The 15,291-nt window shown below is 59.0% G+C and overlaps 1 protein-coding gene across 7 annotated transcripts in view; it reads right to left on the reverse strand.

Annotated features, from left to right (window-relative positions):
- MORN1 (MORN repeat containing 1) overlaps positions 1-15,225 on the reverse strand; it is a 49,859-nt gene extending 34,634 nt beyond the window's left edge. For 3 of the 7 annotated variants that reach the window (XM_070385075.1, XM_070385078.1, XM_070385080.1), the window contains exons 1-8: positions 15,025-15,178; positions 14,525-14,596; positions 13,603-13,701; positions 12,997-13,107; positions 11,903-11,993; positions 11,221-11,308; positions 1,861-1,957; positions 795-905 (exon numbers count right to left, since the gene is read on the reverse strand). In XM_070385075.1, the coding sequence (XP_070241176.1) occupies positions 795-905; positions 1,861-1,957; positions 11,221-11,308; positions 11,903-11,993; positions 12,997-13,107; positions 13,603-13,701; positions 14,525-14,596; positions 15,025-15,154 (799 nt within the window). In that variant the 5' untranslated portion in view covers positions 15,155-15,178. Of the gene's footprint in view, positions 1-794; positions 906-1,860; positions 1,958-11,220; positions 11,309-11,902; positions 11,994-12,970; positions 13,108-13,602; positions 13,702-14,524; positions 14,597-15,024 lie in introns of those variants that run through there. The other 4 variants (XM_070385076.1, XM_070385081.1, XM_070385077.1 and 1 more) reach the window with 4 other exon arrangements.
- Between the last annotated feature and the right edge of the window lie 66 nt (positions 15,226-15,291).

Here is a 15,291-nt window from a genome sequence, read left to right on the forward strand (position 1 = left end):
CACACCATGCTTCCTCACAGAGCCGCGGAGCCGAGGTGAACCAGTAGTGATTATCCCTGGTAGTCCTGCCCTGTCCCTCTGCCCCCTGGGGTCTGCTCTGCTCATGGGGTGAGAAGCCTGGTGGTCCCTTTGCTTGGCTGGAGGGCAGACCGAGCATCTAAATGCAGCCTGGATGGATGGGCGTCTGTCCACCTTGGTTACCCCAGGAGGAGCAAGAGAAGCCCTCCTCTTGGCAGGCTGAACGGCTGGCCCTGCCCTCTTGCAACCTCCCTGTCCGCTGACTCTGAGTGAGCACCAGGGAGGGCTGCCCACGTGCACACACACAGGCATACACACGTGCATATGCTCACACACACATGCACATGTGCTCACAGACAGAGCACACAGAGTCCACATGCTCACATACACACACGTGGAGGCACACAGCCCACATGCTCACACACACACGGAGGCACACAGAGCCCACATGCTCACACACACACACACGGAGGCATGCATGGAGCACATGCACTCATACACACACAGGCATGCACAGAGCCCACGTGCTCACATGGAGGCACACAAAGAGCCCTCGTGCTCACATGCACACGCAGGCCCCATATGGCTGGCTGCCTCCCACCAGCTGGAGGCTCGCACCCTGCCACCCTTTTTGCCAGGGCCCCAGCAGCAAGAACTCAAAAACGGGGGCACCTGGGCAGAGTCCCGATGCTAGGAGACAACTGTGGCATCTTGTCTCCCGAGCTGACAGCTGCTCGTCTTTCTGAAGAGCTCACTGTCTTCCTGGAGACACTTACTTGTGGCCACTTCCCCGCTGTCCTGCTGCAGCTGAACGGTCAACATGAGGGAAGACCCTTGAGCTGTGTCCATCACCTCTGGACCCAAAATTGCGATCCTCGTGGCTTGTGCTGCAGAGAACAGAGCACACAGATGTGTGTATGGGGGCTGGGTTGGGGACTCCGGGTCTGCATCGGCACCCCACATGCCCTAAGCAGGTGCTCAGCCCCATCCCTGGGGCACCCGGATGAGGGGGGTGTGGATGGCATGGCCATCAGGGCTGGGGTTTTCATGGATGCCATGAACCCTATCCTGAGGGTCAGCTCTGAACCCACCTGATGGTGCTGGGGGAGGGCAGGGCAGAGGTGACCGCTGAGTGCAAGTGACCACTCAGCGGTGTCCAGTGCACACGGCCTCCTGCCCACCGTTCTGACCCGGGCCCTGCTTTCATTGTGTCTGAGTCCATGATCTGACATGTGCTGGATGAGGCTGCGACCACCTGCCTGGAAGCTGGCCTGGCCAGGGGCCTACTTGCAGCTCTGAGTCAGCAGCTGCACCCATGGATCTGGTACCAAGGTTCTGATCAGGGACTCGAGTCCCCAGCCAGACTGACCCCTAGGGTGGTGCCCTTGTCCTGGAGGCTAACAGAAGGTCCCCACACATGCCCGGGGGGCAATTCAGGGTGGGGGAAGGCCCCAGCAGAGGACCTGGAAGGCCACAGGCCACCTGAGGTCACGTGCAGTGCAGAGAGCTCAGGGTAGGGGCAGGACGGAGACCAGGCAGGGGGCCAGGCACCCAGAGCCCTGAGGCTGGGAGAGTCCAAGACTGGCAGACCCTGTGACTGGGAGGCCTGCTTGCAGGACCACGTGGCTCCAGAGTCCAGGGGCCTCTGCATGTCTTAAACCCGGTAAGACCACACAGAGCATGGATTTCTCAAAAGGGGATTGTAGATCCCTCTTCATCCCAGCCCGCCGGTCCATTCCTCCCATGAAGCTGCCCAGCGCCAACCAGGAGAGGACATGGCCTGACCCAGATGTGACCCTTGGGAGGACCCCGTGAGGCCAGCAGCAAAGCCAGGGTACCTACCCATGGGGTGACCGTTGATCCATATCCCTCGGTAGATGACCCCGGAGCAGTGGGCCATGCTGCCCTGTCCACTGAACACGCCACTGTGCCACTGTCCCTGCAGAGAGAACCGTGGGCTCAGGCGGGCTGGGCCCTGAGGACACTTTGCCCTCCAGGTTTCAGGGGCCCCTGGGGAAACAAGCTGAGGGGGACCCAATTTGCTCCACACAGTGCACTACTCCCCTGTGAATTGGGAGTTTAGGGACAATGGCCTGAATGCAAAATGCAAACAAAATACGGCTCCAAATACTTTACAGCACAAAACGCTTTTAGTACAAAGACGCTGCATTTGTGCAGAGGATCACGGGAGGCCTGTGGGGTGGTGGAGCCGAGCGCTCTGGCTCATTCCTTGATGATGAAAGGGCCAATTAAAAGCTCAGCGTGAACCCGCACAGCCCACCTGGGCAATGCCGGCTCATGCACACCGCGGCCCTGCTGCCCCTGTAACAAGCCTGCTTTGTAACCGATACACACGACAGAGTGGAAGTAGGATGGAAAATAGCAGGAAGATTATTTTCATGGAAAGTTGAGATCTTGATGGTGTTTTACTGACTATGAATTGCTCCTGTTAGAAGAAGAATCAGCCCAAGGCATGTTTGGTGCAGAAGCTGACTGGGCTCCCACTTTCGTGGTCTGCCCTCTGAGGCCCCAAGGCCACCCAGCAGCTGGGCCCTGCAGCAGGCACTCTTGGCCCTAGGGAGGGACCAGTAGGTGGGAACGGCCCCTGAAGGCTGCAGCCCTAAAGAGCTCAGATGCCCCCAGACTTGGGGGAGGAGGTTCCAAGGCTGTTCCAAGCACGCGGCCACTGCAATCTCATTGTGAGTTGACGGGAAGGGCATGGCCATGGCTTGCCCTCCAGGTGGGATGTCGGGCAACTGTGGCGCCCAGCAGGTCAGCTTCAGGAGCCGGGCAGCCAGCTGGGTGGAAGGTGGGCAGAGGCCTGGCTCTCCTGGAGCTGAGGAGCAGCTCATCCCTTCAGCCCCCACACCCAGATGGCAAAGCCAGCCAGATAGTGACTGGGGGGCCACATTCCCAGAAAGCTCAGGGCCGGCTCGATGACCTGACAGTCATTGTATCGCGTCCCTTAAGATGCAGCTCATATCTGCAGGCAGCTGACCAGGCTAAAGTGGGGGCGATGCCTTAGGTATCATAGCAGGTGGGGACCACAGCTAGCATGGGGGCCCCTGCTGTCATCCAGGCTAGAGGTGGGGAGCCCCAGAGTTGCCCGCTGACCATCCCTGGAAATGGCATGGCCTCTGAGCAGCATCTGCTGGGCTTGATGCCTACTCCTAGGAAGGACTCCTGTGCACACATGTGCATGCACGCAGGCTTCTGTGTCGTGCATCTGTGTGCATCATTGCGTCATGCCATGTGCTGGCATGTGTGTGCCTGAGCTGGGCTGCTGTCCCCTGAGTTGGGGTGGGGATAGCCCTGGGATTGCAGGGTGGCCCCCCAGGTATGTGGGGCAGGTTAATGTGGGCACCAGACCTTTCCCCTGCTCGAGCCCCAGCAGTCTGTTGGCTAGGGTTGGCGGTGACGCTTGTGGGCGAAGAAGTCACTGGGACGCTCTGCTTCCCTTGCTCAGGACACCGTCCCCAGACCTGACAAGTCACCAGCTCACACTTAGGAAGCAGGACCCCGGCTGGTGAGACGCAGACCTCTCACGAGCCAAAGTGAACTAGTTGTCCTCGCCCCACCCCCTCAGCCCTTCTGCTTTGATGTCCACGCCTTCTTCTGCGGCTCCGCGCTGGGGAACAGAAGCCACCCTGGCTCAGGCCCCAGGCTTGGGCATCAGCAGATGGTCTAACGGGATGCAGTCTGGCCTATGGCCCCGGGAAGGGTGGCCGCCTTCACAGACAAAGCCCTCCTGTGAGGCCGCACTGCCCTTCGCCTCCACGTTTCCGTGGCAGGGGCTGCGCTCACTTTGCGCCGGGGTGAGTGCTGTCTGCCCGGGTGGCTGTGGGCCTCATCCTCATCCCACGCAGTGGTGCTGGGGTCACCTCCCCTTCCCCTGCCCCGCTGGGCTGGACGCCAGGCCTCTGGAGCTGGGCCACATGCAGAGGATGTCCAGGGGCAGGTGGGAGGCTGGGAGTCCAGTCACAGAAAGCTAGAGGAAGGGAGCTCGGTGTGCATGGCCCTTCCCCCACGTGACCGCCTGGGCCTCCCCTCTGAGGGTCTCCATCACGTGACCCCAAACCTTACTTCCATGGGAGGCCAAGTTCTGTGCCCGTTGGCCCCTCCTTTCCCTCCGCATCGTGGCCATGGCCTGTCTGTTTGGTCAGGACACAAGCTTCCTGGTGGCAGGGATCACACTTCCCTAGAGGCCTCCTGAGACAACCAGGGCAGGAATGCACACATGCCGACACTCTGACAGTGCTATGGACCCAGGGCCACTCAACTATGTCGGGGAGGGGGGCGGGGTCTGAGATGAGATGTGGGTTTTCAAAAGTATGAAGGCAGAACCTTGGGCTCAGCCAGAAGCAGATGCAATCAAATCCAGCACGCAGCACCTTGGAGGGCGGCCGGGGGCACACAGACTGCCAAGCGGATGGGCTGTGAACCTGCCCATCAGACCAGGAGCCCCCCACCGGGTGTCAGCAGGATCAACTCCCTGGGAGGTCTCTGTCCAGTGCTCGCTGTCTAATTGCCACCAGGGTCCTTCCCGACCCTTGACCAGCCATTTAATCATGCTCCTGGAATCTGGGCCCCTCTCCTTTCCCACCAGCTTAGGCTTCGACAAAGAACTCACTCGGGACAGATAGACCCCAGCGATGTAACTAATGCAACAGTGTGGAATCTAATCAGTTATAAATCACGCCTTTGAAAATTCTGCCCTTTCTCAGTCAGCCGACATGCTCCCAAGCAGGAACAAACACGGGTTAACCCGTCTTACAGAGGAGGCCAGCCCCCACTGCCCCCGGTCTAGGTGAGGACCTGTGCGTGCTAGCGAGGGGCAGGGAGGAAGTGAGGATGACGGCCACACACAGTTCTTCCATAACACACACAGAGCCAGAAGGGCATGGGGCCCCCGTTAGGACACAGGAGGGGCAGGGGACACAGGAGATGGTCGCCAGGGGTAAGTGAGCCATGCCGGTGGCAGACGGTTGCTGGGGGGGCCCAGGGCCTCGCAGCTGCAGGATGGGGATGTACGTGTTCATAACTTCTTCCCTGGCCTTTTACTTGAGGAGCTGAGTTCCCTTCTCCTCCTGCCTTCAATCTTTCCCAGCATCAAGGTCTTTTCAAATAAGTCAGTTCTTCACATCAGGTGGCCAAAGTATTGGGAGTTTCAGCTTAAGCATCAGTCCTTACAATGAACATTCAGGACTGATTTCCTTTAGGATGGACTGGTTTGATCTCCTTGCAGTCCAAGACTCTCAAGAGTCTTCTCCAACACCATAGTTCAAGCAAGGAGAGATAAGAAAGCCTTCCATTTTCTCGTTAACTGACGCTATTTTTCCTTCCCGGGGAAAGCACTGGTGGTTTTCCTAGAATTGCTTTTGTGGCTGTGTTGTCCCCTCTTGCGTTGTCGGCACTCCCAGGCACACTCTGAATCTCTGCCCTGGTCAGAAGGCCACCCTCCTGGCTCCTCCTTGGTCTCTTCTTCACCTTCAGGTCTCCCCAGGACACTGGGGTCTTGATGACACACCAGCAGGGCCAGGGCCCAGCTCTGCAACACCTGCCTCAGTGGCATCTGCAGTCTGGAGGGGGCGGCCCCCACTGTCACCAAACTCACTCCTGGAGCAGGTGGGGGCTTTCCTGAGGCCTTGGCTCCCAGACCAGGCAGGGGCATGGCCCAAGTCACCTGCCTGAGCTTGCGACTGCAGGGGCCAGGGTCTCCAGATTTTGAGGTGATGTGCTGGGGCCACAGTGACCACACAGGCCAGTGCTGGTGGCCCTGCCACCACTGTCAGTCTCAGCAGACACAAGACCCCTCACTTTCCTAAGGCATCACCTTTGGCCACCATGATCCTGGCCAAACGTTTACTCGGTTTACTCGTTTACTCGGGTTTCAAAGTATGACAAGTTCTGCTGCTGCATAAACAAGCTGCCTCTGCGGGTCCGTCTGTGTCTACCCTCCTCACCCGGCATGCAGGGTGGTGCGGGTTCCACTCTGGCAGCCCAGGCCCCTCCGCTGGCGATGCTACAACTGGCCGATACCTCTCATGGTGCTCCTGGGGTCAGGGCCTCCATTCCTAGACTGACCTCTGGCTGCGCACTCAGGACCCTGGCATTCCTGCGGATGCACAGGTGAGAAGCAGGTGAGGACGCGCACAAGGCCACCACCTGCTCTGTTGCAGTGAGCAGGTGCACCGACCAGCAGGCCTCCCCCAGGAAAGCCAACACGAGAAACGCAGCCAACGCGCACGGAGGTGCCCCGGGGATGGACGGAGGCTGGCGGAACCATGTGCTACTGTTGCACAGGTAGGAACGATCCACGTGCACCCAAGGCCGAGCCTCAGCGGACAGCAAGCCTACATCCCCCCTGCCGGGCATGCGCTCACCTCCGTGGCCAACGATCGTTCCCTGCACTCCACGGAGGCGGCCCCAAGGACGCCACTCTCCCAGGGGCTGCCTGGTGCTCCTGGGGGTCAACAGCCCACGCCACATCCTCAGGAGGAGTGACGAGCTTGCCGCTGCTGGGCATGCGTGTCCCCATCTCCCTCGGCGGGGGAGCAGCACAGACAGTCTGGCACATGCCAGACACACCCTCAGGCCCCAGGTTGGACCAGATGACCTGGCTTCTGCAAACTATGGCCACCCAGCCTGACTGCGTGCCTGGCCCCACCACAAGGCAGTGGAGTCAGTTTGGGTTTGGGATTCATTGTTCTTACTTTATAACAGATTTACTGCATCGATCTTCAGGGATAAGATTTTTCTAGAGCTAATTTTTTTAAAGCTTCCCTGAGAAGCTCGGCTTCAGGAGGCCCTGCAGACAAGGCAGCGGTGGTCCTTGTGCAGTGACGCCAGGGCTCTGGCTGCCCTTCTCTTGGGCCTTCCTGCTCTCCACACTGGACGTTTTCCCACTGAACGGACTGGGCTGCTGGAAGAGAGGCAGGGGCAGGGAACTCGGGGTGGTGGGGGGTTGTGGCTCTGACACAAAAACACCCACAGAAGACAAACCGTTTGCCTTCTGGGAAATCAAATCACTGCAGGAGAGATAAAGAGCAGTACACTGCGGGGTCTATGGTGAGGGGAGCCCAGAATGGCTTTCTGGAGCAACAGGGTGCTGGGGAAGGTGCAGTCTGGGGAGGCCCGGGCCTCAATTTGGGGCAAAGACTCTGAGGGTGGAAGTCAAAAGGTGGAGGAACCCCCACCCACCACACGAGGCATCTCATACATCCCTAGATAATGAGCATGTGCTTCAAGCGGGGAACGGCTGTACCTGGGGCCGGCCTCAGGAGGTACCCCAGAGAGGTGAGCGCAGGGAGTCCCCCAGGAGGGTTCGGCAGAGGCCAGACAGCCAAGCAGAGGCCATGGCTACAGTGGACGAGGCTCACCTCCCGATCACCTTATTGGTAGGGCTGACTGCCGGCACCCAGGTTGTTTAGAAAACAGAAAACACAGGTGTTGAGAGCCCGTGGGGGAATGGGAACACTGGTGCTGCTGGTGGGGATGGAAAATGGTGTGGAGTCTCAAAAAGTTACAAACAGAATCACCATGTGACCCCGCAGGCACACTGTTCTCAGGGGAGTCTGGAGCAGGACAGGCTCACAGCAGCGTCACTCACAGGAAGATGCCAAGGTGGGGACAGGCTGCGTGTCCATCAATGGACGAGCGGCCAGATACAGTGTGGAAGGGTCATCTGTGCGATGGAGCAGGACCCAGTCTCAAACAGGGAGGAAGTGCTAACGCCTGCTCCAACGTGGATGGACCTTAGGACACGATGCTGAGTGAGACAAACCCGGGGACAAATCCTATGTGATCCCTGTTCTGAGGTCCTTGGAGGAGTCAGAGTCACACAGACACAAAGCAGGAGGGTGGGGGTGGAGCTTCGGTTTGGGAAGAGGAGAAAGTCCTAGAGATGATGGTGGGGGTGGCTGCCCAACAACGTTAATGGGCCCAATGCCACTGAGCTGTGCACTGAATTAAAATGATAAATTTTATGTTAAATGTATTTTACAATAAAATTACAAAATAGAAAGCTAGCTGTTTGCCTAGTGAGAGCCTGGGGACAGCTGCATCCTCACGGGAGATGCGCCAGCTCCCTGTGGTGGATCTGCCTCTGCCGGGTGACCCCCACGCCCAGAGGTCAGACCAGCAGGCAGCCCTACAGTTCAGAGGTGGGCACTGAGACCCGGAGCCCACGTCCATGCGGCCCTGTCCTCCCACCAGCCCTGACCCCACAACCCTGAGTGAGCAGGCCTGGCCTGTGTCCACGGTGTCAGGAAGCCGTTTGGCAAAGGTGGCCTGAGGGCTTGGGTGTCTGCCCCTGGTGGGGACTGTGACCATGGTGGGGGGTGGGAGGGCAGGTGGCACTTCCTGACCATTCAGGCGCTCAGGGCCCGGGTGGAAGGCAGGTCATCAGAGCACGAGGCCCTGAGGCTGGGCACTGCTAAGCAATGGGAACACAGGTGGACAGTTCAAATCCTGGAGAAGGACTCTTGTTCACCTGTAAAGTGCCCAGGGGTGGAGGGGTGGGGATGGGGCTGCCGCCCCCTGGTGCTCTACCTTTTCCATCTGACATTCAGCCCAGAGCGCAGCTCTGCACTGTAGCAGCCCTCGATGGGACAGCGGCCGGCAGGGCTGGGCTGCCCCCTGGTGGACGCCAGTGGGGTGGGCAGCTGAGCTGAGACCTGCAAGGGAGGCAGAGAGGGGGAACCCAGGATAGCCCTGGAGGCACCCGCACAGCCTCTGGGGGCAGGGCATGTGGGGTGGAGGTGGGGGCGAAGTTTTATGGGGCTCTCTGGAAGAAGGTGGGGTCTCTGCCACCCCCTGGTTGGGAGGCCTCCTCGTCTCTGAGTCGGGTGGTGAGAGTCAGCGAGGCCCTGAGGACAGTGCAGGGCGCTGTGATCCCTTGGTTGCCAGCCCAAGAGGTATGGACGCCATGGGGGTTCTTCTGGGTCCCCTGTATTTCTTCCAGAGCAGCTCTACAGAATTCAGGCTGTGGCTGCCCAGGGGGAGCCCCAAAGGGCTCCATGAGAATGGACAGACATCCCCGTGGGGAGACGAGACAAAGCTGTGGCTGGGTCACAGTGGCCTCTGCAAACAGGCTCCAGTGCAGACTGTCAAACGCAGCAGCCCAGGCACCGGCCGGCAGCTGTGTGGACACAACATCCCGGGAGCAGCCAGCCACTGGACCAGGGCCTGGGAGGTGGTGGTACCTGAGCACAGCGTTATTTTACCAGCACGTCAGGGAGCATGCTGTGGGGAGCTTTGTGGCCAGGGCAGGACTCCCATGATCCCTTCCAGGCCACTCCATCTCAGGAAGGGCCCCAGTCAGTTACCAGTTTACCACCTCTCAGCCCCAAATCCACCCTTCTCGCCCAGCTCTGTGCTTTGGGAGCCAGACCCTGAAACGTGTCCCATCACCGGCTGGTACCATCCTAGGCAGGCACTGCAGGGACGATGGGGGAAGGGGGTTCCCCTGGGCTCCAGCGTGCCCTCTCCTGACCCCTCAGGCTCAGGGGTTTGTGCTCGGTGAGCTCCTCTGCGTCCCAGGTTTCCTGCACACCCGCCTGGTGCCCTGGGCAGCTCCCCAGCCCACTGGACTGTGGCTGCAGCCTGCCTGCATCTCCAGAGGGGCTGGGCTTTCCCTTGTCTCCTGGGACTTCCTTTCCAAACTTTGCTCTAACTTGCACATGAGAAAATTGGCAAAGATGTGAATTCAACTGACAGCCTAATCCTGCAACCCACATGATCAAATTCTATTTGAGCCCCAAGACTATGAGACAGGAGGGCCTCTTGAGGGTGCAGTGGAGCTGAATGCAGACCTGAGCTCACATCATTTCCCTGCGAGTGTCCAGGACACTGGGGGCCTCATGGCCACTGTCATGCATTCACAGCCATCCTGTCACAGCCAAGCACGATGGCAGCTTGGTCACTCCTGAAGCTGCAGCCACGAGTCACTCACGTCTCCCAGGTGCTCAGCCCGGTGGTTGGGCTCAAGGATGCAGCCAAGCCAGTCCCAAAACACCACCTTTGGGGGCACCTCCTGGGCCAGTTTCCCATTTGCCTTTTCCATATTCTTGCTTCCACCCCTTGCAGTATCTTCTTCCCTTTCACTTGTTAACATTTGCACAATTGCTGGTGTGGCTCCTGTCTTCTGGTTCAGATTCAGGCATCACTGCCATCCATCCAATGTCCGGGCCATCAATGTGGGGACATCCTCACTTCTGCTCTTGTCAAACAGGCCGATGTCTTTACTTCCAAACCACTCCAAGTTTAGTCCCACACGCCACACTGGTCACCATCACCTCTTTTCATGAGTGAGAAACAGAGGGACCTTTCAAACACAGGAATCAGGCCATCAACTTCTTCCAGCACTTTCCATGATGCTTAGAATAAAACTCCAACCCCTTGTGGCTCCAGGGCCTACATGTGAGACTGCCCCGACCTCCTGCCTTGTTGCCCCCACCCCACTCAGGCCATGAAGACTTCCTCCTGCCCGGTAGCCAAGTCTCGCCCTGCTCTGCTCACAGTGCCCTTGCATGCTGTCTGCACACGCAGCCTCTCCCATCCTTCAGGCTGGGCTCACATGACACTCTCTGACCCTGGGCATCTCTACAGAGCCAGTGGGGCTCCTCATCCACCGGGTGGGCTGCTGGGCTGTCCCTGCCAGCCAACCACTAGACAGGACACACATCCTGGGTACCAACATCCTGGCTCCCGGCCAGACACATGGGCTGGTGTCCAGGAAGCACAAGGATGATGGATTCTAGGGACCAAGAAGGTCTTCCCATGTGCCCGCCCCTCTTGGCCTCATGGCACCTAAACCCCATCGAGAGCCGCCCCCACATCATGGCAGCTGAGAGCAGCAGCTGCCATGATGCGGGGGCGGGGGGCACAGAGCCCTGTTTGTGAGAAGGGGGAGGGCCTTGCTTGCTTCCCCAGGTCGTTGGCTCACTGGGACCCCCAAGCATGTTCCCTCAAAAAGGCGTCACCAGCCGTGCCCACAGGTGACAGTGTTGGTCACAGGGTAGATCAGGAACCAGATGGATGAAGAGGTGTGAGTGGCTGGACCTTAAGTTCCCTGAACCTCAGCCTTCTCATCAGCGAAACGGGAACAGGGGCCGTCCCTACCCCACGGGGTCAGAAGGACAACACCCTGCTGCACCTGGGGGTGTCCAGGGCAGAGGACACTGGCTGGTTGGCCCCCAGTACCTCATAGGTGGAGCCATCTGCGAGCCGCAGCATCCCATGGCCCTGGCGCTGGTCCCGGACCCAGTTGCCCTCGTACTTGTCGCCATTCCTGGGGGCAAGCGCAGAGGCTGCTCTCAGGCCGGGAAGGCCAGGTGGCTGCACTGACGCATACCGGCTCCCCGGCTGGGCCCCAGCGCATGTCCCCGGGACTGAGGCAAAAATAGGCCCAGAACAGATGGCGTGAGCCGCGGCCTTGCCAGGACCTGGTGGAGGGGCAGGCAGCCTGGGTGCCTGGCAGGGTGCAGTGACAGGCGGCCCTGCTTGCTGGGTCCCAGGTGTGAAGACTGGGGAAGATGACGGGGAAGGAAGCGCAAGGAGGAAGGGACCCTGCAAACCCCAGGGTAGGATTTTGCATGAAAACTGCCCAGAATTTGGAAGATGCCCAGCCACAGGCCTGAAGGAGAAACCTGGGGGGGGCGTGCTCTCAGCCCCACTCTACGCTCCCCCAACCTCCACCTTCCTACCAGATATTTTATTCATGGGATGGAGAATGGAGGTGGAGATTGATATTTTTTCTACTAAACACACATAGAACCAAGTTCAATAACTAAGAGAGAAATTATAGAATCCCATCAAGGCACACAGACCCTCCTTTCAGGGCTAGGCGCTCGAGGAGGGATGGCCCGCTGGCCAGTGGACTCACCGGAAGACCATCTGCCCTTGGCCGTGCCGCTTGTTGTCGTGAAACGACCCCCAGTACACTTGTCCGTCTGCGTCCACCAGACACCCGTGTCCTGAAGAAGGAGCCCAGAGCAGAGGTCACCTTGTGCCTCCCTTAGGGGAGGGGATTGTCTGGAGGAAAGCTAGCGTTGGTACCCCTGGGGACCGAGCTGCATGGGGTCCCTCGGCCCCAAGATCTGATCTGGGACAGCTGGGCAGCCACACGCAGTGGGAGAAGCTCTGGGTTCAGTTCTCAAGGTCCCAAGTGAGGGTGGGGGTGCCATTCAAGGGCCACGATCCCCCAGAATAGAGACTGAAATGCTGATGTCCCACTCGGGTGGTGCTGCGGTGTAGTCAAGGCCAGCTCACAGGAGTGAGTTCATGCTGAGGATGAGGACATGTGGCCATCCTGGGCCTCCACCATCTATTCAAAGGACCCAGAGACCAGAGAAATCGCCAGTGTAGACGTGGTGTCTCCAAGATCTGGACACTCAGGGAGGGGAGTGCATCCAGACTCCACGGGGAGGCCTTGGAGGGGCGGGGACTTTTGCAGGGGGTGGGCTGTTGTGGGCATAGCCACTCCCCTCACTCCCCGGGGGCCTCACTCGCACTGGCCCCCCACCAACGTGGCCTCCTGACCAGCACTGATCCTCCCCATGGTGGCCTTCTGACTGGTGCTGTTCCCCTCCATGTGGCCTACTGACTCAGGCTGTCCGGGCTCCCCAACACGTAGCCTCTTGACTGGCTTGGCCTGGCAGGGTATGGAGATGGCAACTGAGTGGAGGATCGGGGGGGCCATCAGCCTCTCACTCCAGGAGCCCCACAGCCCTGCTCAAGGGCTGCGACCCCCACGAGGCCAGCCCAGCCCAGGATTGAGCGCAAGGACAGAACGGGGACCTGAGTCACCAAGTCTGGGTGGCTTGCTGTAAACCCCTTACTCTGAACCTCAGTGGACAGAGGAGCATGCTGGTGCCTGGGCCGTCAGGCCCTGAGTCAGAATCCCAGGAGGGTTATGGACAAGTCTCTGCAGTGCCTGCCCCACAGCCCATACCCTGCACCTTGCTGCGGACACCCGACCTTCTCTCAGGCCACGGAAGAGCTCCCCTTCGTAATGTCCGCCGGCTTGGTACTTCATGATGCCGTGTCCCTGGGGCTCTCCCAGAACAAACTGTCCAGTGTAGGTGTTCCCTGGATGGGAGGCAGGAAGCCGTGTCTAGGGTTAGAACCGCTTCCTGACATCCTCAGGGTAATGATTACCTAGTTCTCACCTGACTCCCAGGCAGCAGTGGTTACAGAGCAGGGTATATGTTTATCTCACAGCTCACGCTGGTGGACGAGGGAGATGAGACAGAGTGGGTATGGTCCCATCACCTACGATCCTCTCCCGCTCTCTTAGGGACCCTCTCGGGGGCATCTGTATGCCTGGAGCAGAGGCCCCTCCAGGCCAGAGTCTGTGGGGTGAGACTTCTCTCCACCAAAAATCCACTTCACGCTTGCCTGTGAGGGTCTGAGGTCCTGCAGGCAGCACAGGGGCCATCCCGCCCCAAGCTGGCATGAGGCCGCTACGAGACACCTTTGGGGAGCCAGGGGTCCTCAGGTTTAGACACAAGTGCCTTCTGCATCCAGAAAGGAGGGGGCAGCTCACAGCAGGGTGGGTTCAGGAAGAAACGCTGGCAAGCTGACCTGTCAGTGCCCAGTGCCGACAGCCCTCTCCCGTGATCTCTCCATCCACAAAGTCACCTTCGTAGTAACTCCCATCTTTAAACAGCAGCTTCCCCCGACCTGGTGAAAGACATCGTGATGTCAGGCTGTGGCTGGGAGTGACTGCTGGGGCCTGTGTGCGGCAGGGAGAAGAGCAGGTCGCAAGGTCTTTGTATTTGGTTCTGTCTGGGCCATCAAAACCTCAGGGACCCTGCCCCTAGATCTCCTCAGAGGGCACGTAACGGCCATCTTGCCTCTGTCAGCGCAGGTGCAGAGGGAGGTGCGGGGGGGGGGGGGGAGAGAGAGAGAGAGAAAGGGCGAGAGAGAGAAAAGCATGAGGCAACACTGAAAAATACATTTTGAAGAGAAGGAACCACTTTGTCCAGGTCAGGAAGAGACTCACAGATTTCAGCACAAAAGGGAGAAACACCCACGTGGCAAAAACACTCCCATAAAAGTCAAAAGGTTCAAAATACACTGGCAGCCAACTGATACACAAATAGTTCATGAGAAAATACTGAAAGATCAATCCTCTGGCAGAAAAATCTGCAGAGGCTTCGAGCAGACAGAACCCCAAACAGGCATACAACTGTGACAGTAAACTTTGGAAAGTCCAGGTCTGCCTCTGGGGTGGACGCCAGGGGAGTCTCACTTGCTACTTGCTCTCCTTGCTATTTAGATTCTTTTTTTACAAAAATGGTCAGGCTCTTCATCTTCAAGGAAAAAATAAAGACAGTTTTCATCAGCACCAAGGCGGCTGTCTGGGTCCCCCATTCTGCAGGAGATGGCCCCTCATGGGCATGAGTGAGGGCCCGGTATGGCAGGCAGGCACGTGGCCCCAGCTCCTCTGGGATGTGTGCTGTCAGTGGAATGGCTACAGCAAGAGGCCATAGCCTGTCCTTACCGTGTTTCTTGCCTCCTCTCCATTCTCCTTCGTATCGAAAGAAAGAATTCGGATAAACGTAGACCCCATAACCTGAAGGTTGAAAGGACACCCAGCTGAGCACCAGGTACAGATGACTTGGCTGACGACAAGCACGCACAAGGTGGGGGCCATCCCGGGGCTTCTCTAGGTGTCTGTCGTTTCACCTCTTAGTGAACCTCACCCCCACTCCTCCCCAAAAGCTGTTTGGGTCACAACTCTCCCTGTTAATCCGTTTATACAGCAGACATGCTGAGCGCCCAACCCGTGCAGAGGCGCCCGCCCCGCCACCCTGGGTCACCGAGGGTCGACTCAGTTCCTCCCAACTGGGTCTCCAGGCCCCAGCCGGTTCTGCTACTCGGGGCCCGGTACCCCGCCCATATCGTGGGCACCCAGACACCTGAGTTGGGGACGACAAAGCTCCCAGGGGTGCGAGCTGGGTTCGCAGTGAAGGTGGGGGAATGCTCAGCGAGTGCCCGGACCTGTCCGCCTCCCTCCCTTCCCGACGGAGGCCCGGTAGGGTAGTCGGCCGTTACCGTCCCGCGGTGGCCTTCCTGGAAGCTCCCGGTGCGGCAGGCAGGAGGTCGCGCGTCCCTCACTGGCGAACGCCATCTTGCCGCTAGAGGTTTCCCTTAGCAACCACATAGTTCTTCTCTACTGGCTTGTTGGTTGTGAGGGGGCGTGGCCTCTAGTCAGTCCCTGGGCGTTACCAAGTTCTGGAGCTGAACTATCTGGGCCCGGAGCCAGAG

This window comes from Bos mutus, chromosome 16, assembly GCF_027580195.1.
Source record: "Bos mutus isolate GX-2022 chromosome 16, NWIPB_WYAK_1.1, whole genome shotgun sequence".
Lineage (NCBI taxonomy): Eukaryota > Metazoa > Chordata > Mammalia > Artiodactyla > Bovidae > Bos > Bos mutus.